This window comes from Leguminivora glycinivorella, chromosome 17 (genome assembly GCF_023078275.1).
Source record: "Leguminivora glycinivorella isolate SPB_JAAS2020 chromosome 17, LegGlyc_1.1, whole genome shotgun sequence".
Taxonomy (NCBI): domain Eukaryota; kingdom Metazoa; phylum Arthropoda; class Insecta; order Lepidoptera; family Tortricidae; genus Leguminivora; species Leguminivora glycinivorella.
This window is the reverse complement of record NC_062987.1, coordinates 349771-374021: the sequence shown is the minus strand read 5'-3', so window position 1 is coordinate 374021 and position 24251 is coordinate 349771. Positions and strand designations below refer to the sequence as shown.

At 37.8% G+C, this 24251-nt stretch overlaps 1 protein-coding gene across 2 annotated transcripts in view; it reads left to right on the top strand.

Moving 5' to 3' along the window:
- LOC125235085 overlaps nucleotides 1-19709 on the top strand; it is a 37891-nt gene extending 18182 nt beyond the window's left edge. Inside the window, exons 2-6 of one of the 2 annotated variants that reach the window (XM_048141514.1) lie at nucleotides 14161-14315; nucleotides 15453-15660; nucleotides 16490-16605; nucleotides 18276-18462; nucleotides 19405-19709. In XM_048141514.1, coding sequence (XP_047997471.1) covers nucleotides 14161-14315; nucleotides 15453-15660; nucleotides 16490-16605; nucleotides 18276-18462; nucleotides 19405-19454 — 716 coding nt within the window. In that variant the 3' untranslated portion in view covers nucleotides 19455-19709. Of the gene's footprint in view, nucleotides 1-14160; nucleotides 14316-15452; nucleotides 15661-16489; nucleotides 16606-18275; nucleotides 18463-19404 lie in introns of those variants that run through there. The other variant, XM_048141515.1, reaches the window with a different exon arrangement.
- The last annotated feature ends 4542 nt before the right edge of the window (nucleotides 19710-24251 follow it).

The following is a 24251-nucleotide window of genomic DNA, read 5'->3' as shown; positions in this document are numbered from 1 at the left end:
AGAAATTCGAGAAAATTGGGGGACGACAGGGAGTTAAGATTTAGGGAGTCAGTTAGGGAAGAAAGTAGAGGTATATTACGAAAATTGTGTTGCTATATAAATGGACTAAGTGTGACGCCGTGTCTTGCGTGGGCGACGGTCGCGCGACCGTCGCCGTCGCGTCTCATACTTCCATATCGATAAGGTTTGATTTCTTATGCATCGCATCGCCGTCGCGCGACCATCGCGCGACCGTCGCCCACGCAAGCCACGGCGTGAAAAAGTGTAACGCGAAGATTACCTCTCGACCCGCCGATGGTGGGACTGAATCGCTGGTCACCGTTGAAGACCTCGGGCTAGATTCTGGCTGTCCTTTGTCGCTCGCTAGAAAGTAGGGTAAGTCGATTCTGCCGCTTGACGGTCTCCTGGCCTCTCCTGATACACCACACTGATTCTAGTTGACCTAATGTTTGTCAGTAGCACTTTTACTGAACGGCGCGAAAAATGGTAATGAAAAAATGTCGAGAGATGTGCACTGTTAGTCGTTCGTTGACAGACCAAAACCCAAAAGATGGCGGAACTGTGCATAATTTGCGAATTATCACATTTTTTTCTAGAAGTCAAGTGATTTTCCAATACATGTTGGATGTGAAGAAAACAACAAAAACATGACATCCAATCTGAAATAAGCTTGACTGTGTCTCGATTCATTAATATCATGAATATATTGTAATCTCTTATTTCAATGAATTTTAAAAACCAACCTACACCCTATTATGAACCAACCTACACTAACAGATAAACCAAACATGTGAGTTATAGGTTACAGGTAAAGAATACAACACAGGACTATACAACTACACATAGAATTGAATTTAGAAGCTAGACATAATACACTGCTTAAACATAACAAATTATTACATGTCGCTTACATTAGGTATATCAAATAAACTTATATCTCTAATACATAATAATATTCTTAAATGCCATGTCTATATTATAATACTTGTGGGAGTAGAGATCGACTCCAAATACCGAGTAGCAGTGGCTAGAAGTTTCGGTTCCACCTGCGAGAATATGTCAGCCTGTAGGCCTAGCACATGACGGCCGCGGGAGTATGTCGCCGCGAGATAGACTACCCGTCCTTATGTCATTAATACAGTTAGAAGAAGACGTGGCATCTATCTCGCGGCGACATACTCCCGCGGCCATCATGTGCTAGGCCTACTGGGGGTTAAACAATAGAACAATACAATTAAATAAGAGTTTGCTGTAAACGTGTACTCATACATTTATGTATGTATTTACTACTAGTATTTACATTTTAGGACCTTTGACTGTTGATCTGTTAAATCTGTTTGCCTGTCTTTCATTTCAAACAAAATATACCCGTTTAGAATTCAGAACACGTTTCAATTAATAGGAGTCATCCCAACTTTTTAATTGAAACTATATCGCTTATGCTAAAAAAATAAATGGAGATAGGTCTGCTCCTCGGAGGAAATATAGACTGGAGTAGCCTTTCAGTTACTTACCCCTCTGCCAAAAAACTTGAACAAATGTTCATAAAGTCACGTAAATACAATTTCACAATCGATTCATGCTCATTCACAGAATCGCCACGACACATATCACTGGTAATTAAAAATGCCTGCGTGTGCTGTGAACACTTGTGATAAGCGCTCAAATACCTCAAGTTTGCAAAAAGATGGCATAATATTCCATTTGTAAGTAATTTTAATATTGTTATATTACTGTTTTTATTATCTAAATGATAATATTTTTGTCATACGTCATCGAATATCGATTTATGTGATCGAATGCAATCGATTTGAAATTTGTTGGTGGGTAGAAATTACGTCACGAACACTCCCCACGAGACTTCGATTTTTTGCTGTTTAAGAAGTTACCTAATGTGGTTTACAATAGGGTCGATATTTATGTATCAATTTATTCATAAAAAGACGCACTCCCCACGAGACTTCATTTATATATTTTGTAAGAATTAACCTAATTTCAATTAGAATAGAGCATATAATAATATTGACATCGTAATGAGACATTGATCATCATAATGAGCATGTGTTATTTTTTTATCATAATGTGCGTGTGTATTGACAATAATATTTTTTGCATTTGTGAGTACTCCTTTACATGTGTTATTTCCTCACCTCCCGCGAATCTTGGCAGAATTATTTGTACGTAGACGCAACATGCAGGCTACTCCAGTCTATATTTCCTCCGAGGTCTGCTCTGTACTCTGTAAATGAGTACATGGAATTGAATTTGTGATAGCATGCATTTGATTACACTGACTTCGGATTTTATTTCATTTGTTAATTTTATTGTGCTTTGTGTATTTCATTTCGGATTTTATTTCATTTGTTAATTTTATTGTGCTTTGTGTATTTCTCTTTGTAAATGACGATCCTTATTGGGAGAAACTATTCATTTTATTATTTTCAATTCATAATGTAATTTTTGACGATCATGATGAGAAGATAAACATAACTTTGGCATGTAACAAATTTATAGTGTAATTTTTATCATGAAATAAAGAAATCTAAATCTAAATCTAAATCTAGGAATCGTTTTATGATCACAAACCTAAATAAACATGTAAATACATTTCTACAGTATTGATTATTCTGCCTAAATTGATAAGGTACAGCGGGGCAAATCTCGACTGGGGGACAAATGTAACTAACTGGTCCATTTTCTCAATGTTTTACAATGTTTGCATTATTAAATATAAATAACATACATACATAAATAATCACGCCTGTATCCCGTTAAGGGGTAAGCAGAGCATATGAACTACTAAGTTTTAGTGCCACTCGTGGCAAAAAGGGGTTGAAAGAAATCCAAATTGTGTCATTGCAGTGACAGGTTGCCAGCCTCTCGCCTACGCCACAATTTAACCCATATCCCACAGTCGACCTCTACGACACCCACGGGAAGAAAGGGGGTGGTGAAATTCTTAATTACTACTTTGAATTTGATTAGTGATTACTTTGAAAATCTGTATGCATTAACCATGTTTAAGCAAAAAATACTTTCTTTCTTTAATCCGAGGCAATATTATAAAAACTGGGGTCAAATGTACTGTTTCTTTAAGGATTATAAATACGTATTAATAGGAATAACGTTGCTTGATTAAACGAGAGTAAATTGCCTTGGGTTCAACGAACGGAAATGATTGTTAAAATCAAAGCTTTACTCCTTTTGACGTACCGTAATTTAGGTTAAGAATGGTTCGTGGGAGAAGTTGGGTTATAAATGGGGAGAGAAGAGACGAATTGTGGGTGAGATGAGATTTTAAAGTTACTGCTACAGAAATAATATATTTTTTTAAATTTAAATGAAGCTACATAGTAATATTCATAATAAAAAATACAAACAAACAATCTTACGCGTGATTACGGGGTAAACAAAAGGTGCGGCGTGATTAATTGTTAATAATCAAAGTTATGAAATTTAACAGCACAAAATAAAAATACAACTAAAATACAAACGTCGGAACAATAATTATATACACCATTTAGTTTGCATGTAAAAATAAATTTTTATCGAGGTTTGAATATCAGTTTTGGCCCAACTCACCCCAAATTACGGTAACAAATTTGTATGTCTTTCCAATCACGGAACAATGGTGTTCCGGACCTTTGGGAGGCGTGCGCGGGGCCGAAGCCAACGCGTAGAGGCCCTTTTGACACTTTAATGAAATGTAAGGGGTACACCGAGCGGATGTTGCCCTTGCCCGTATCATGGGACACACGCAGAGGCAGCACCCACCAGGGTACGGTGTAAGGACTATTTGAGAGTTAATGGAATTTAAAATGAACTGGGCTATTTTGATGAAAGTGATGGACTAAATACTGGGCTATGGGATAAAAAACCGGACGCCTGCCTAATAAAACGGTATCCAATTTTATTTCCCGCAGACGGTGACTTGTCCCCACAAGATGGGCCGCCACAAAAAGCGACATCCAAGATGGCTCAAGGGCAACACCGGTGTGAGAACTCAAGGGTGTCGAGAGGTACACCGCTTTCTGCCCAGTGGCTGTCAAGCCACTGTACCAACTCGCGTCTTATGCAAATTTTCACTTCCACCCCTGGAGCATATAGCCCTAACGACTCCACTCTGGACGGCCAGCCAAGGCAAGCCAGAGGTAGAGAGTACTGTTCCACCCACCCGCCTTACGGGTAACAGAACTCCCCAGGAGCACTCGGGTACGTGGGGTCGCTGTTCCCCAACAGCTCGCCACAAGCTGCCCTGCGTTGACTGATTGCACTGGTTAAACCAGTGGGCGATGGGGTCGTCACATCCCTACGCCAACGGTAACAATATTATTAATATTTTTACTTTCTCATAAACAACAAATTTTATGATTTCAGGCAAAAAAAATTGTATTTATTTAACCTGTCCTGTTGGCCATCCTAAATATCGTTGGGCAGATAGAGTGGAGGCAGATCTCCGTGAGCTCGGCGTCAACGAGGGCTGGCGAGAGGTCGCTCTTGACCGCGTAAATAAGTGGCGTGCTCCTTGTAAAGTGGCGTGCTCTTGTGTTTGAGCCTTGAAACCAAGACTCATTTTGGGTCGTCGCGCCAACAAAGTAAGTAAGTACTTATTAAATTTTTCGGTCTATTATATATTTACCTAAATATTGACCGATTCATCAACACAAAAGCAAAACTCAATAAGTTAGAAAGTTGAAATTAGTACACTAGATTTCATTTCTAAAGTGTGAAACAGAAGGTACAAATTTTGATTATGATCATACTTTTATGAATATATAAAATATTATAATGTATTTAGGTACCAGTATTGTTTATTTAGTACTTAAAACATTAACCGTCAAACTAAATGGAGTTGAAAATACATTATTATTTATGTAAACAATAAACCTTTATGGCAAACTCTTATTTAGTTAAGTATGACCCTTTGGGTAGAGCAAAGGTTGTCTGAAAGAGATCGCTCTTTAGCTGAGCGATAAGACTGCCTGCTGTCTACCATAGTTAAAGTTACGTGCTTAATTTTTTTATTTCATCTTGTTATATTGATGAGCAATAAAGAATATTTGTATTGTATTGTATTTATAACGCTTATTTGCACGATCAGTTAAAATGTATTTTGTTGAAGCCGGAGTTTTTTTTAATTTCATCTTTTCGTTTTTCAAGACTCTTTTGAAAGGTAAAAACGCGCCAAACGCGATATATTAACGCGAGTGGAACATCCGTAAATATTTGAATATCGCCGTGGCATGCGTGGGCGACTGTCGCGCGATGGTCGCGCGACGGCTATGCGACGCATACGAAATCAAACCTTATCGATATGGAAGTATGGGACGCGACGGCGACGGTCGCGCGACGGTCGCGCGACCGTCGCCCACGCAAGACACGGCGTATGTCTCACGAAAGTTAACACAAGAATTTGTATTAATTAACGTTTCAATTTCAACAAACATTTTATTTAACGGAGGGCGGGCTTCGAGCGTTCGTCATAAACTAGTCAACAGTCCAATTTAATGAGATACGCTGCCACGTTCCGTCTCTAATTCGTCTAAATTTAAAAATAAAAGCGAATTGTGATGTAAACGGGCAGTAATACGGCCTAATTTATCTCAGTTTATGGTCCGCGGTGAGGTAATTTCGGTACTTCCACTTCCGCGGCCATTGTCAGCGTGTCGTCTACCATTTTGTATCGTCCGCCATTTTGAGCGGTCTACGAATCTCGCCGAACATCTCGTAAACCATAACATTTTCGTTAAGGTAAAATCCAATTAATATGATAGCTATCTACTCGCTACAGAACTAGGTGGACAGGACAAATATTGGCGCGCAATGGAATGAAGCGATTGATGTTTAGTATCGCAGCACGTGGCAAGCGGAGATATGAGCGAATGACAGGTATAGACCTGTTGGTCTTTGATGTACGCCGCTCATGTCCCACCGTCGCGCTATTAGGTTACGACATCCGCTATAACTTCCGTTTGAAAAATAACAGAACCGGAACAGAAGCGGATGTGTAAAACGAAACGGAAGTTCCGCAGAAACGGAAGCAGAAGCAGACCTCTGTTACATCCCTGCACCAGAGACAACTGGAGCAGGCAATTCCTGCTTTTCGGCAGCCGCATCGCACCCCACACCCAGTCTTGCATCGGCAAAATATAGTTTTGAGAATGGAGTCAGGTGCCACTGGGTCGTTGGTTGTCACTGGCTTTAATATGCCATCGCCTCTTCTAGTTCATCCCCATTCAGTAGGTGGTAAATAAATTGTACGTTAAAATACAAAATATTTGTACCCAGTGGCACCTGACTCCATTCTCAAAACTATATTTTGCCGATGCAAGACTGGGTGTGGGGTGCGATGCGGCTGCCGAAAAGCAGGAATTGCCTGCTCCAGTGTCTCTTGTGTATGCTCGGGAGAATGCACTAACGGAGCTCCCATCGAAGTAGAGACGGAAGATAGTTAGGAATTTTATTTATGAATTTATCCCATCAAAGCAATACAGGGCGGTCGTGATGCTTTGCTCGTCAAGTCAGCTACAATGTGATCGGATCGCTGCGCGAGACAAACTAAGCGAGCGCTGCTGTAATGTCGTTCAACACCCCTGCTAGGGTGTGAGTAGCCCCTTCCGCGCTGGGCGCTGTGAGGGCTGTATCTGGTCGCGTCCCATCCTTGTGGGGCGGTCTTACGGCGACGTTTTGAGGACGACTGAGGTGAGCGAGCGCCGGCCGCGTGGTGGCTTATAAAGGGCTGCGCGCGCGCGCGGGGTAAGTGCGTTTTCACATTATCCGATCCGATATCGGAAGTAGGACCGATATCCCGTACATTTAAGGCGCCGTCTTGGATTTTTGCCTTTGAAATCCTTCCGACATCCGATATCGGATCGGATAATGTGAAAACGCACTAAGGCGGGCTGCTAGTACCGGGCTTATTGAGGAGCGCTTATAGCTCATACTTTTACTACGCGCGTTGGTTTCTTTTTACGTTGCATTATAACACGTTTATGTGAAATAGTTTTTGAGTTAGAAGGGGGTCAAATGTGGCTCCAAACGGTTCGTGTAATATTACACACGGTGCTGCTTGCTACTTTTGTTACTTGAACCTGGCTTGACACGCTACCGCGTCTCTATAAGAATAAACGTATTGTTCATAAACAAATGAGTTTATTCCTTTATTGTCCATCTTTTCCCTTCCATATCTCATGAACGATTGGTCCCAGACAAAAAGTGTATAAGACTTTTTTGTAGAGAATTTTATGAAGATTACTTGTGTTTCAGAACATTTTTTGCTATGTGCCACAGTTTAAGAGTTATTCGCGAAAAACTAAAAAAAGGGACCTTTACACCCCCCTCCACCCGTTAGCTCCTCCCCTACCCATCAGTACTTTGAGTATGTGGATTAGAACACCATTCCCTACAACTATGCCAAAATTCGCCTATACACGAATTATTTCCCGTGAGATAGGCTTCATTGAGTGTGCTATCACCCCTTTTCCTTTTGGCTTTGGATGTCCCATAAACTTCAAAATCACTAATTAAACGAATTAAAAAAAATATGTTCTAGAATTTTCCTCTATACTTTCCGTTGCTTGGCCTATATTAATTTATGAAATAAAAGTATAAAAACGGATTAAATCGCGTATAATGAATTGTATTTCTTGAAACGGGCTTCTATTAAAACTTATTTCAAGCCTAAGAAGATGTCCCAATTCCTAAGGCCTGTGAAATGTCAAACTCCTCTACAAAGTGCGGGAGTGTAGAGGCTAGACTGTGAGTGCGGCCTGTCATATGTGGGACAGACGAAACTAAGTATTTCCACACGGGTGAAGGAACACAAAGCGGATGTCAAGCACCGTCGGCAAAGGTCTGCAGTCTCTGAACATGTCATGGATAAAGTCAATCATGCTATAAAGTTTGACAAGCCTCTGGTTCTTGCTAAGGAGAAGCGATATATACCCAGAATGTTGCGCGAGGCCATTGAGATCAAGAAATATCCAAACTTTAATAGAGAAGATGGCTTTACTTTACCACCGGCTTGGGATCCAGTAGTACATCTGATAATGGAACAAGCACGACGAAGGCTGTGAGGCATTTGTGTTGTATGGTGTGGGACATTTGCAGTTTGTTTTTGTCAATTTTGTGTAGATTAATTAGTTAATTATTTTTAACATAGTAATGCTAAATTTTTTGAATATTGTATAACTAGCTTTATAAATAGTGTGTGAACTGTGAACCTGCCTTAAAAATATATTATTTGTGGTCATGGTTCGTTAATATTTCTTGTATGTGGGTAGCTTTTGCACATTGTAATTTTTCCTCAGTCACCCGTTTTTGCGTTTTTCCGCAGCCACCACGAACGCTGTAAAGAGTTCGAAACGTCGGGATGAATTTTAAATTCATTATACGCGATTTAATCCGTTTCCATAGTTTTATTTCATGAGTAACTATCGCGGTAACCGAAGACAATACTCTATATTAATTTGTGCAAGGTGAATCTTTAATACAAATATTAAAAATTATTATCAATAACGGTAGCGCTGGGTGGCCTAGAGGTCGCGGCTTCGAACCCGGCTCGTACCAATGAGTTTTTTCTGAACTTAGGTATGTGCATTTGTTTTTTATCATGCAGAAACGTCTGCGAGCGATATTACATAATTTTAAATTAAAGGAAAAATTGAAAAATTCACACCCCCAGCAGGACTCGAACCTGCGACCTCTGGGCCTTGCCGGGGCCATCGCGCTCCGTGGCGCAGTTGGAAGCGCGATGGCCCCGGCAAGGCCAGAGGTCGCAGGTTCGAGTCCTGCCGGAGGTGTGAATTTTTCAATTTTTCCTTAAATTTAAAATTATGTTAGGTATGTGCATTTGATATTTGCCAGTCGCTTTTTGGTGAACAAAAACATCGTGAGGAAACCGGACTAATTCCAATAAGGCTTAGTTACCCTTCGGGTTGGAAGGTCAGATGGCAGTCGCTTTCGTAAAAACTAGTGCCTACGCCAAATCTTGGGATTAGTTGTCAAAGCGGACCCCAGGCTCCCATGAGCCGTGGCAAATACCGGGATAACGCTAGGAGGATGATGATGATAAATAATTCATCTTATTTATTTTAAATTTATGAGTTTTATGACAGACGCTATGATGATGGGGCAATGCAACAGCAGTATCAAATTCAGCTTAAATAGAATTTGACTTAAATAATGGTTGCTGAATAGATACCATCATGTTAACCCTTTAACGCTCAAAAATTTTTTTCTATTTTTTTCTGGTTTCAAGCACATAAATGAGTTCTTAGGGGTAATATGAACCACAGAAAAATAATAAAAAAAATATTTTGTGTGTTATGTTTTAGAAAACATATGCTAAGAATACTTGACATTGCCCAACTTTCAGCAAATAACTTTTGATAACCAATGTTCAGTATTCTTGACATTGCGAACGGATTAGAGAGATAACAAATTTAAAAAAAAATGAGTTTTTATGTTAAAAGTATTTATGGAGTAACTTAAAACGTCGAAATACAATTTATATTCACTTCCAGAGTCAGACTAAGCTAAGTTGGCAGTAGTTTTGATAGCTCCACATGTTCAAGGGTGAAGTAACCGTCATAATTTCATTGAAGTTTGACGTGTAAATGACACTTGTGGAGTTTGTGCCATCAAAAGAGCTGTCAACTTACCTTGGTTTGATACGAGGCATAATCTTAATTTGCAATTTGAACCCTAAATGTTTTTTTTCCCAACTTTGCAATACCTACATGTACCGTAAAAGATATACACCAGCAAGAGTCACGTCATGTACCATCGTACCTTCTGAACTATAAATCATAAAACTCGTGTCTTTTTTGCATTATTCCAGCATTTTGCCACGGCTCTTGAAAGCCTGGAGTCCGTTTTTGGCAACCAATCACAGGTTTTGGCGTAGACACTAGTTTCATGAAAGCGAATGCCTGTGCTTCCACTCCAGACGGTAAACTAGGGCTAGTTGGGATTAGTTCGGTTTCCTGAATGTGCCTTTCTTGAAAGTCTAGGAACTACCGTTTGCCTTTCTAACAAATGCAATTGGTTAGGCTTAGCCCTGTGTTTTATCAGCTTAATTGCTAGTTGTAATATCGGTAAAGCCTAGCGGTAAGAACGTGCGAATTTATTTGAATCTGGAAGTCGCGGAGACATAATCATTTGATATTAGCTGGTCGCTTTACGCTGAACAAAAAACATTTTAAGGAAACCGAATGAATCCCAATAAAGTCTAGTCTGGTTTTCTAAAAGTTAATGCTTATACCAATCATTGAGATTAGTTGATGCCATAAACCACGATAGGTCAAGGATGATTATGACTGCTAGTTGTAATCTAAATTTCTTTAGGGGCATGGTATTTTCCGTAGCAGCGGCTTGTTTCCGATACAGCAACCATTCAGTGAAACATTGAAAATATCAGATACGCCAGCACGTACAAATACAAAAAACTTTAAAAGCCTCATTTCTTTGTTTTGTTTTTCGGGAAACATTGATGTCTGCCTCGTATTCTGTCACTGAAAAAGAGTGTCAGTAAAATCGCTTTGAGTGTTTATGTTCTTGGTCTTTGTCGGCAGAAAGTGTTCGTAGTGATAGAAAAGTTGATCATTTAAACACTGGCAATGAGATTTATTAGGGTAGTTCTCAAATTACAGGGTTAAAGTCGTTTTTTCACCTGAGAAAAAGAGGAGACAAGGTGCTTGACTTCATCATCTGAACTAAATTTAGTCCTTTAAGAACATAATTATGGTATGGTATCTTATCTGATCTCGCAATTGAAATGTCAGATTGATTTATATGCTCTTCTTCATTATTGCTGCCAGATAAGGGGGTGTTACTCTAGAGGCTCGAACTCCAGAAGTTCTTCAATTCCCCATTTTATTTTGCTATAAGGTCAAAAACCAGACAAAAACACATGCATCATTCAAAAAACACCCACGCACAGTGTCAATATATAAAACACATTACAAATATATAGATTATATCGAGACAAACATAAAAATGTATATATGATACGTCTTCACTCATGGTAACTTTATCTTCGCAATGTTAAAATTACTTAACAGCCTAACAATAATCTACTTTGTTCATAGTGGCGCAATGCTAAGTATACTTAACATGCGTACCAATAAGTACATTTCTAAGAATCTCGCAAAGCTAAGCATACTTAACACGCATATTTGTAGCTCTGTCTAGTGTTCATTGGGCGTCTATATTGTTAGAAATATATAATAACATAAAGAAAATATACCTAATAACACATTGTAATGGTGTGTAAATAAATATCTTTGTTATAAATATTTTTTAGAAATTTATAATTTTCTAGTGTCCCAAGGCTGATTGCTGTCACTTCGTGATCCTGACAATAACTTTCGAAATATATGCGCCTGGGCAATGATTTCACTTGTCGAAGATACGTTAGGGTTTACACTATTATTTTATTCATAAAAGTACTGAAATAAAGTGAAAATTACGTTGCAATAATTTTTTGAATCTCGTGTTAAGTATACTTGACACTGCGAGTTAAAGGGTTAACTAAAGCTTGTCAGTTAGTTGTGGCAAACATTCAGTTTGCTTGATTTTTGAAAACTGCATTGCCTGTGCTTAAAATAAATCCACTTACCACGTCGTGTTCCATCTAAGTTAGTCTGTTTGCAGTCAGTTTGTATCAGCCTTATAAATAAATAAATATATTGGGGACACCTTACACAAATCAACTTAGCTCCAAACTAAACAAAAACAAACTAAACAAAAACAAACTACGGGTGCTAAGCGACGATGTACATACTTATAAATACATACGTAGAAAACAGCCATGACTCAGGAACAAATATAAATGCCCTTACCGGGATTCGAACTCAGGACCACGGCTTAGCAGAAAGGGTCACCACCGACTGAGCCAGAGCAGACGTCCTTAATCTGGTCTTTTATTTGATAATTTCGGAGTAAAATAAGGCATAGCTGCAAATGGTAAGTACCTAACCGAAATGAACAAGGTATATATCTACCTAGTTTATATTTAGTACATGTTCAACCTTTAACGTTACCTTGTAATGAAACGATCCTCATAAAACCAGGGTTTTACGATTATTAATTGCAGATATCTACGTACATTATTAGATTGAAATTGAAGTACACATTGTGCTTGAAGCCTATCTGTTTTAGCAAACAATTTTATACATCGTCCGCTAAAACTCTTACAGCTTTGCAATAGATGTTGTTCTTCTTTAAACCTTCGTGCTGGTAGCCGTGTTTTCACTGCACTGACCTGTTATTTACCTTATAATATAAAGGGCGAAGAGCGTTATGGAACTAAGATATACATACGTCCTTTTGGATCGTAGTGGTATCCTGACCGCGTATTTACATAATTAATTTGTTCAATCCACAGTGGGACCGTTGGTCGACTAATTCCCATATAGTTAATAGCAGAACTAGCTTTTGCCCGCGGCTTCGCTCGCGTTAGAAAGGGACAACAAGTAGCCTATGTCCCTCTCCATCCCTTCAACTATCTCCATTTAAAAAATCACGTCAATTCGTCGCTCCGTTTTGCCGTAAAAGACGGACAAACAAACAGACACACACACTTTCCCATCTATAATATTTATTAATTAAAATAAATCTATAATATTAGCATGGATAAACAAAAGGTCTCGTGTCTCAACTATGTACTTTATTTGCCTTTCTCATATTGTAAATATAGTTTGCGTAAGTAGCTAAGAAAGAATAAATAGCTTACTATACTTAACTTTTTACCTCCCAAAATTTTATGACTATCATTTAGGTTTACAGAAGAACCGAAGCTGTTTATAGAAGTTATTTGGAAAATGTAACGTATGATTTTAAAAGTTATGCAATTTATTTATTTATTATAATTTAGAATTCTGTATTGAACGAATATAATATTGGTCATGATGAATGATTTCAACAGATAAATAAACATTGTAACTATGACTACTTGCAGCCAAAATAATTTAAATCCAAAGTAATTATGAATAAGAAAAGTTGTAAAATAGAATATTTATTCTTAATCATTTCTGTGTCATGTTCAGGCAGGCAAGCACGATCGCGCGACCAGACTTGTTTGCCAGGTTGATATAACTAGTTTGAATCATTTAATTTTAAATAGTTAAATGTCGCCTGTTCTTCCTACATTATGAGCTATACCTACCATTTGTTAACAGAAATGATCCTCATAGCCCCCTAACTGATTGCAAAATCTTATATCTTTAAACGAGCAATTCTTGTATATTTATTTATTTATATATTTATTTATACTGACGATCTCGGAAATTAATCGCTCTAACGATTTCGCTGAAATTTGTTATATGGGGGTTTTTGGGGGTGAAAAATCGGTCTAACTTATCCTTAGGTCCCGGAAAACGCGACTTTTCGAGTTTTCATGTGTTTTTCTTCGCGCGCAATCTCGTGTGCAGTAGTTGTACTGTTAAGATAGAATTCTTTCGGTCGATGTAAGTACTATTTATTGCAAACACTAGATGGCGACACAGGTCAAGGCTAAAATGAATAGAAAAATACACTGAGTTTTTGTGGCGAATCGCGCGCCATCTCGTGTGGAGTAGTTGTGTTGTTAAGGCTGAGAATTCTTTCGCTCGATGTAGGTACTATTCATTTTTGAACTAGATGGCGACACATGTCAAGGATACGAAACAGAACCGAGCGAAGCTCGGTCGCCCAGATATTGTATAATCAATAGGTGATTAAAGACAGGAGTTTTATCCAACATATTAAACTAGTAAAATTGGGTAACTCACGTAAAATTGTCGAAGATCGCTCGACATGTTTCGCTCCGTAACGATTTTACATGTTTGATATGTCAGTGTCTCACGGTAGTTTTTAACCCCCGACGCAAAAACGACGGGGTGTTATAAATTTGACGTGTATGTCTGTCTGTCTGTTTGTCTGTCTGTCTGTCTGTGTGTGTGTCTTCTGTTCTGTCTGTGGCATCGTAACTTCCGAACGGATGAACCGATTTAGATTTAGTTTTTTTGTCTGAAAGCTGAGTTAGTCGGGAGTGTTCTTAGCCATGTTTCATGAAAATCGGTCTACTATGTCGCGGTCGGGGGTTTTTTCAAAATTTTAATTTTGTGGTTAGGTTATATTATTTCAAAGTTTCATCCAAATTTATAATTTGTATTACAGGTGTCACATACGGAGATGTCGTCGTGAACATGTTTGGACTCTGGAAGGAGAATGCTGGCTGGGAACTGACATGTTCCTGGACTTTAGACAGCAGACCCTTGCAGTCCGTACGGCTGTATAAAGACGGCACGCAGTTCCTCATATACAGGCCAGAGGTATTGTGACTTACTCGTTTATTATCGTTCCATTATTATCATTTTACATCGCTTTCTTACCTCAACATTCAATATCCATAAAATAAATAATTAAAAAATTTTAATAACACCTTTGACCTGCATCTTAAAGAGTATTAAATGCGCGTTGTCAACCCATTAGAAACTTGTACATTCCTTGTGATTCCATTCCCAAACGAGTGTACAAGTTGTAAGGAGGATTCGGGTTGTCGACGACTCAAAGGACAATAAAAAAAAAATAATAAAAAAAATAAATAAAAAAAAATAAAAAACATTTATTGCAGACCACTGATCCATAGAATATATTAGTAACAATTTTAACTTACAAACTATGTTAGTAGATTCATAATAATTATCATACACACTCACAAGAAAACCCACACACATTACACACACACACACACACACACACACACACACACACACACACACTCTTACTTAGCCTTGCCGATGGCAACTTCCACCCAGTATTTAATTATGGGGCAGTCGTAGTTCCCAGACAGTACTCTGAGGAGGCTATTGCTGCAATAGACGGAACAAATTAGTTCCGTAATACCACAGATTAAATAATACTCGTACGTAGGTCCTTCCGTCACCAGCACACCGCACCTTCGTTACCTCTGGCAGCCTTCCTCACCGGCAGGAACACAATACTATGAGTAGGGTCAAGTTCTATTTGGCTACGGTCTTCTGTAAGAAATTAATCAGGTAAAATAGGCTACTTCACCCTTTTAAAAATTCTGTCTTATTTGATTGTCCAATTAACCGAAATAAGATGAACACAGCAAAAAAACATTTTGAAAGTATACCTATTTTTACGTAATCAGGCGAAAACAACACAGTCATGTTAATCCATAGATTATCTGTGCATCACGTCATTCTAGTCGAAAACAACATTTTCTGACTTTTTAAGTATCAGTCAGTGATTGTTTTAACTTTTAACATGCAGTAAGAATCTAATAACGTGACCACATCGCTGAAAGCGTTTTCGTAAAAATTACACTTATTTTTAAACGAAAATACGTAGTCATCATACACTTTTAATACCAAAAATCTATAAATATTTTTTTTATGTCAAATACTACAGAAGACAAATAATTTAGTAGCGTATTGTTTCAGAAACATGGGATAGACATGAAGTTCGGGTCTACTGCCGATGACTCGCGTCTAAAGGTGCACTGCAGCGACACCGGCAGCACGGGCAAGTGCGAGCTGCTGCACGAGCTGGTGGCGCCCCCTGTGTTCAACACGACGTACAAGTGCGAGGTGTCGGAGGAGGGGCCGAGGTTCGACATGAAGTTTGCGGAGTACACCATAGAAGTATTTGGTTAGTATTCATACATGATTATTATTCATACATATTATTAATATAAAGGGTTTAGACTACATCTACACCGTGTTTTTTTTTGTTTTCCGTTAAATTCGACACGTCGTTAGGTTCATTACCAGGAATCATCCTGTAGGTAGACCGCTTTTGTTAAATTCGAAAAAAAAACTTTTTTCATACTTTTCATACAAAAATAAATTAATTAATCGTTGTGAGAGCTCCTTAAGAATAACATTCAAGTGTCAAGTAAAACGTCACATGTCATAGTAAATAATACTAAGAAGTTGTAAAGGCCGTACTACACTAACTGTGCCATTAAATGAATTTTTCGAATAACTCGATAACAGTAAGAGTTATAAAACACTAGTTTCTTAGAGACATTTATTGTAACTAAATCCAATAAAAACACTGTCATTATAACTGAATTCAATAAAAACACGGTGTATGATACGGTGATTTTTTAAAATTCCGTTAACATTAAGAGAAGGTTCTTTAGGTTAAATACAATTAATTTCTCTTAGAAACTAGTGTCTTAATCTTAACTCTTAAGGTTATCGAATTATTAATTACTGACCACGTGTGTGTCATCCCTTACTATCAGTTCCTAATGTTACTTGTTTTGACAAGTGCCGTCAGACAGTTGATACTGAATTATAGTCCTCTCACACTAATTAATGCATTTATTATGTATGGAAACGAAATAAGGTTTTTATTTCGAATTACGAATTCTACCATAACCTAAACGCGGGTTGAATTTAACGAAAAAAAAAAACACCGTGATAAAACTCGCAAATTCAGTCGTATTTATATTTAAATTTATTTGTTTCAGTACCGCCAATATATCCACAGTTGGAGATATCATCGCAAGATAGCGTTGTGAGCGTGAACTGTACCTCGGCGGCGATCCCCGCTCCGAGACTGGTGTGGCGCATAGGAGGTCAGAGAGTAAGTCAAACTTACTTTTTTTTTGTTTAGGAGGAGAAAAATGCATACCAGTCGGGTGCGGGGAAGGACCCGAGTGGTTAGGGATAATGAGACCCCAAGTCTACCCACTAAACAACCCCCGCATCTGCCGCCATTGTTCTGTAACGGTGGGCTACAGGTACGCTCACGCTTTACATTTAAAGCACCACCAGCACCAGTCCGCTTTGCAGAGCACCAGCTGTAACATGGCAAACCTCCATGTTGCAGCCGCCGCGCGCACTGGCAGCTGAGGAAAAAATAGATAAGCTTGTCGCGCGTCTTTTGTTTCTGAGAGGGAAAATTTTCTCTTCGCTGGAAGGAAATGGTGCTACTAAATTACTTGAAATTAATTATATTTAAAATATGTGACTTGTGTATGTATTAAAAAAAAAACAGTGTATTTGGCTGCCTTCTCATGCAGCCGTTTACTCTACAATTAATGTAAAGAGGATAAATAAGTCAACATCCATCGACGCAAGAGGTTTGCTGTTCCTCCGCTGCCATACGTCGCTGGCCGTATTCAAGAGGAGACCAGCGTCGTGAAACCCGACGAAGAGTGATTCTCGGAAACTTAAAGGCCAGTGACGTTATTTATTATTCTCGCACTGACAGACTAGCCGGCTACATTGGCGCCCAACGTGGGGCCCGGAGGCCCTTAATAGCCTGATGCACTAGTGGACCGTATCCGGTACGATCGACCTTTCAGGGACCGCGTATGGAATGGATGGCAGGTGTCCCAGTGCTTGTCAGCCTGCAAAACCTTACTTAGTTTAAGGCCTGAGTGCATATTTGCGCGAGCAGCGGGGCGGGCCGTGCGGCGTGCATGTGAAACAATTAAAGCTGATACAAGTGTCCTGAGTGCCGAACGCTGCGCTCCGAGCGTCCACTTAGGCCTCACACTTAGTGTAAATCTCCATCTATCATCCTTTTCTTCTATCTCATCGTTATTCGATTACGAGGGCTAGGCTTATATATGTATGCCCCTATGTGACGCCATTTTCATTTATTTTTTGTGTTTGCTAGGGCCTCCCAACCTCCATGTCCTTTCGAACTTTCATTAGCTACAGGATGCACACCAAACTTAATTATATACAGGATCTACGCCGACTTCGTTATAACACAGGATGTACAACATAACAAATAAACAACTGTGAAAAATAAGTCGTTACAAAAATTCCAATTAACTTAATGAGTTACTGCTAACGCTAGTTGCTCCCGATCGATGTGTTCACCTTGGATGTCCGAAAAATAATGAGAAAACATATACAGTCTCGGAAGGTAAAGGAAGTTGCGCATGTAGCAAAAAGCACCTAAGACCAGAGAACCTAACTATCCGCTCCCTGACACTGAAGGAAGGAAGGATTTCAAAGGCAAAAATCAAAGATGGCGCCTTCAATATATAGGATATCGGTCCTACATCCGATATAGGATCGGATAGTGTGAAAACGCGTTTAATTAACTCTAAATTACAACCTTCCATTCCGTTACCGCCATACAAAATGTATGAAGAAATGGTAACGGAATGAGAAAAAAACATTGGACACTTTTTTATCTATTAGGATTGGAAGACCTCGCGATTATGAGTGTGTTTATTGTGTGTCTTGTTTCTTGCTTAACAAAAGCTAAACTTTATAATATATGCACTTTTTCAGATTCCAGAGAACTTCTCAAGCCGTCGTTGGGACCCAGTCAGTAAGCTGTGGCACTCGTGGTCGGTGGTCACCATGTCTCAGGGGGAATCTCTGGCGTTGGCCTGTGACACCCATTTCGTGAGGGCGGGCAAACTCATGCTGGGTCAGACCGTTGAGGCTACTGTCAACTCGGCTCATAAACTTATGGGTAAGAAGGAATAATTCAAAAGTTTATACGCTTGTTTCGTACGAAACTTACAAAGTAAATCCAACTGGGGGAGTGAATCCAATTCGTCACTACTTTTAAAAAGTCTGTCAATGAAAAGAAAATTGTAGTAAGTATGTATGGAATGCATATAGACCTACTGCGTTTTAACTTTGAGGGACTGCGTGAGATACGAGATTTTTTAAAAGTAGTGACGAATTGTATAATAAAAAATCTGCCCCAATCTTAACAATGGCAATGGTTTATGTTTGTTATGCTCTGTTCAATGTTTTTTTCTTCTTTGCACAATTTTAACAACTCTTTTTTCTTATTTCGACCAACAATAAGATTTTTTGTTATTCTATTCATTTTCCACCACCCCAAACTGGTAAAGGCTGTCTTTGCTATTCGAAAACAGATAGAAAAATTGCGTTTTATCCACAAGTGTGCAAAGTAAATTCATACAAATTTTAACTATAATATATCTTGATCTGGCTGGTAGAATTTAACTATAAATGATGATTTTGAATCATACATAACGTATGAATTGATGGATTTGATTTAGTTTGGTGTTTTATAGTCGGTATTTTGTTCGATTTGGTGTGGTGGAAAATGTTGTGTTTCATTGGTGGCGAAGTTTGTTTAACTTATCTGTAGTACACTTATTTAGTTTTTTACGTTGCGGAATGGAGTATCGAGACAAACCTCGCTAGTTTAGCGATATTTTTTTTTAAATATTATGTAATTTGTGGTGTTTAAGTAAAATAAATAAATAAAATAAAAACCTGGCAACGCTCAATGTTCCACTTTTTGAACCACTCGCTTTCACTTGCTCGGATATCAATATTGGCACGTGCGGTTAAACAACAACTTTGCCCCCTTGTAGACCAAATAACTATCACCACAACATGACCACTTTTTTTATGAATTCTTTATTGTTCACAGGTTTGACTGTTTCTCTATTGATAGCAACTCTGACGACATCACTGCGGTGACCAGTTTGTTTGACAATTTGTTTTAAGCGTGAAATTAATAGACATTTAAACTGCTGATTGGCGTCTGAATTCCAAAATTAAATGTACATTCTAACATTGTGATGACCAAGGGGCGCCAAAACCGTATTTTATACACCCTGTGTTTATTGAATTCCGTTTACTTTAAGGGAAGGTTCTTTAGGTCAAATACAATAAAATTTCTCTAGAAACTAGCTTCCTAACTCTTACGGTTATCGAATTATTAAAAAAAAAATACTGAACACGTGTGTGACATGTGCCTTTACCAACTCCTAATGTTATTTGTTTTGACATGTGCCGTCAATCACTTGACACTAACTTGAATGTTATTCTTAAGGGTCTCTCACACTAATTAATTCATTTATTATGTATGAAAATGATCAAAAAAATTTTTTTGCGAATTTAACTAAAACTGATATACATGGTGGTTTTTGATAATGAACCTAGCTATGTGTCGAATTTAACGGAAAACAAAAACACGGTGTACATGGATAGGTAATAAAAAAACAACAAATGTGTATAAAAATATTTTATTATAAAATTATGTACAAAAGAGTATTCTATTGATTACATTGAATTATGTTCGTTGTTTATGTAAAGTTACTAATTAATGTAGGTATTTACAAATTAAATGTATGTACAGTTTAATACATAATTATTAAGGTCGCCAGCATTTTTTAAGACTAGGCCTTAAAAGTGAGTGGAACTAGGTGGAATCTAATTTTTAGTTCAACAAAACGACTGCTTTAAGAATGATTACAGTATTATGTGCTTATTTTATTCGTTGTACTCTTAGTAGAGATTATTCCAAAAAGTATCGGAGGAAAAATCTGAACCATTATTAATAACAATCTATTTTATTCGATACAATTTTCCGTTATTTGTAAATCTAATTTTAACGTGTTACTAAACAGTAAGTTCAGTAATTTTGATAAAAAAATGTATCCTATTTAAATTCCCTTTTCAATCAAATCAATAACAGTGCCCAATATTGACTTGGAATAATACAATATTGAACATTGCATCGACGTCCCAATTTTACTTATTTTACGGGTTGTAGAGATAATAATTAAATATACCTATAAAATTTTTGCAACGACTTTTCAGTGAAAAATGGAAATTGTGCATGCTTCGATTTTAGAAAAATAAGATTTGTTACCTATTTTACACACACCGAAATAATCTCTTTGGCATACTATCGCAGAGTGCGTAAAATGTACTACAATGTATTACTAGTTCTTAATGCTAAGATTAGATGTGAGTCGTACATTTTGTAAAATAAAATTTAAATAGATGTTTTAGAGTAAACTGAATGGAGAATTTATGTTGAGTATTTATTTACAATAACATTTTTAGGACACCAGTCACGAAGAAGGAAAAGACAAACATAAACGCAATAAGTATTTTGACTTAAGACGACACAGGAGGGATCAATTCTCCATACAAACGCTATCGACTATTTCTTTTGGTTTTTGAAGATAGAGCAATGTTTTTTTCAACACAGATTATTATTATTTTTAGCTGTATTGCACCGTTTTGATTTGGTTGATATTCTTATTTTTAAAGACGCTAAAGCCCATATTTTTTTTTAAGAACGGCCTTATTGATTATGGCGCAAAAAGGGTGTGGTATTAAAAATTATTAACAATTAGCCATAAAAAAACTAAACGGTCCGACACAGACAATTTCATTGTTATTCAAATTTTCAAATTTCGTTACGATTGATTAAGTTTTGAAGGAGGAAACAGTCGAGAGCGGAACCTCGATTTTAAAGATTTTTTCGCAATATCTTTTAACTGTGTTGTTCTAAATGGACATTTTTTTTGATAAGTCTAGTTAATACACTAGTATATTTAACTAAAATTGCTAAATTGATGGCAGTGGCCACCGTCTGCGTTCTAGTGCGAATTTATGTCTTGCCATTCCCCCTCACAAATCTCGTGGATACCATAAGTCTTTTGCTGTCCGTGCAGTGAAGCTATGGAATGAGCTGCCCGTCTCGCTTAGACAGGCACAATCGGTTGCGTCGCTCAAGGAGAGGCTAAAGAAGCTGTGGTTATCTGACTAAATTGCCTTTGTTGCTTTATATGTAAATGTATTTTGTGTTTCTTTCTAACTTAGTGTATTTTTCTCATTCCTTTTTGTGTGATATAGTTATGTTTATCCTATAACTATATATAGATTTTTATCCATTGTCTTTATGGTACCTTGTTGTACAAATTGCTAGATTTTGTTACCCTCTTTAACTCTTGCCTCTCATTTACTCAAAGGTTCACTGGAAGAAATCCCTCTATGGGATAAGTTCGCCTTTGTACTTCGCATCTCAATGTATGTTATTTTTAATGTGTTTTTGTACAATAAAGAGTTACTACTACTACTACTAAATTGAAAGGGGCTTGCTTTTCATTTTAGCAATTTTGCTCCTGTAGCGTCTTAAAGCTTGGTACTATATTGTCATTGCACTGGAATTTGAGGAGTTTCATGTGCATTGCCTACTCTTTTTGGGAATACAGGCGTGAGTTTATGTAACTATGGATGTGGACATAATATGCTCGGTATTCCTAGATAATTTCGTTGACAGAGTCGCATGGTTTGTTTCGTATCCTCATGCTACTCGTATTACCCTCCGTGAATCTTTTTCACTTGATGGTCTCATCGGAAGATCAGCGCTGGAAGTCACCAGCAACACGCTGAGATGAGGCCATTTCGTGGCACTTCATTCCTTTCTGTCTTGTTGTTATTATGTGTATTTTGTTTTGCCTGTGTTCACGAATAAATGTTTATTCTATTCTATTCTGTTCTATTACAGGTTATATTTGACAAATCTGCGTATAAATCGTGAATAACACTATCTGTAATAATTTTCTAATCAAAGCATAGCGATATTTTGAATAAAGACAAGATTTGGGAGACAAACAAAACAATAACTTTGATTAAAGTCTAAAATCAACTAAGGCTAGTTAATAATACTCGTTGTTATATAATATTCATCGTTGCACACTTTACATGTAAGTAGATACCTAGTGTTACTTAATTTCTGGACTTTTGGAATGAATTCAAAATCACAAAATCGATTGTCACCTACTTATTACAATATTGTGTAAAAATAGGCCTAACATGAGACTCCCATGACACTCAAACACCTAACACACTATCCCCCTTGTTCATAAACGTACTCTAGTTATCAAGCCGATAAAGTTCGTTTGTCCCTTTCCGACGTATTGGTGTGATAGAAAAGGACAAACGAACTTTATCGGCTTGATAACTTTAGAGTACGTTTATGAACAAGGGGGGTATATTTATAACAGGCCACTTATGGAGTATTTGCCTTTAATTTTGGTCGACTATCTTCAACAAGCAGTTGACATTCACAAAAACTGCGTTATTAACCCGCTACTGTATTTTTGAAAACCACGTATACAATATTTTGTACCTACATATTCCAAAATCTATCGTATTTGAACTTTCATAGACTCATGAAAGTTCCAAAAACAAACCAAATGTTGCTGGGTCTTGGAATGTTGCTATACCAGTGGCCTATTTCACAGTAGTGACAGTGATACTTCGCTTTTCATTGCCTGTTCAACAAGGAAATATTGACGCTGAGTAACAATGTTAGTTATCAACCCAGAAATAAGCACATAATTGTCAGTGTCAAGTGTCAATGGCACTATATTATTTATTTATTCTATTTTTATTTTATTTTTAATATCCAAAAATTACACAGCATAACAGGTAAACTAAAGCAGTGTGGAATTCATTACAACTATACACTTATAGTACACTTATATAATAGTAACAGAGTACAATATGTACAATATATAAACATTACAACTTAATATACAACAGAGGAATACCTTTTATCCATCGCCTCACAGAACTTCATACATACTTCACACAATTCCGCCCATCTGCTAGCAAACACATCGCATTCCGGTACTGATACGTATGATATCGAGTGCGTTAAGATATAGGAGAGCGCGTACCAGTGGTGATTGCCTATAGGACACAGTGCGAGTGTTAGGAACCGTGACAAGCTGACGGCTTCTAGGTCGGAGATTAAATTTAGCCTTAGCTATTGGCGGATGGGACGAATAGACGAACAAGTTGTGCGACTAGTTCGGAGCAATCCGAGTTTCCTCGCAAAATAGAACAGGCAGCAGTCAACAGCCCAAAGTTACGCCTCACTTCCAAGAAGTTAAACTCTAGTACACCAAGCAAATATTTTGATGGGTACAAAAATGGGTAGTAACCATATACCTTCTTAAACAAAAATCGCAAAAAGGCTTTCTGGATTTTCTCTGAAAGTAAGGCGTAAGTAACTTTACGCGGATTCCATAGGACAGATGCAGTCTCCAGTTTGCTCCGAACTAGCGCGGTGTAAACTAACTTAACAGCCATAGGATCGTCAAGGTATTTTGAAATAGCCCACAGGCTAACAGCAATTAATGATGATCATAAAGCAAATCGATACTCTCCACATAATACGTATCATTTAGGCTGAGCCATCAAATATTAACCATTGAGCTATTCAAATATCAACCACTGTGAGCATACTGTGAGCTATTCATAGCCGTATATCAATCAACTTCAATTACGGCTTTCTATGTATTCTCCAATTAAACAATAGCTAGAGTGTGGCTAATGAAATATTGCCCCAACTTTTGGCGGGAAATTCAAAAAATCTAGGGCTCCTACTATACCAAGTGTGACCAGCCCTAGTATTTTTTGAATTTCCCGCCAAAAGTTGGGGCAATATTTCATTAGCCACACTCTAGT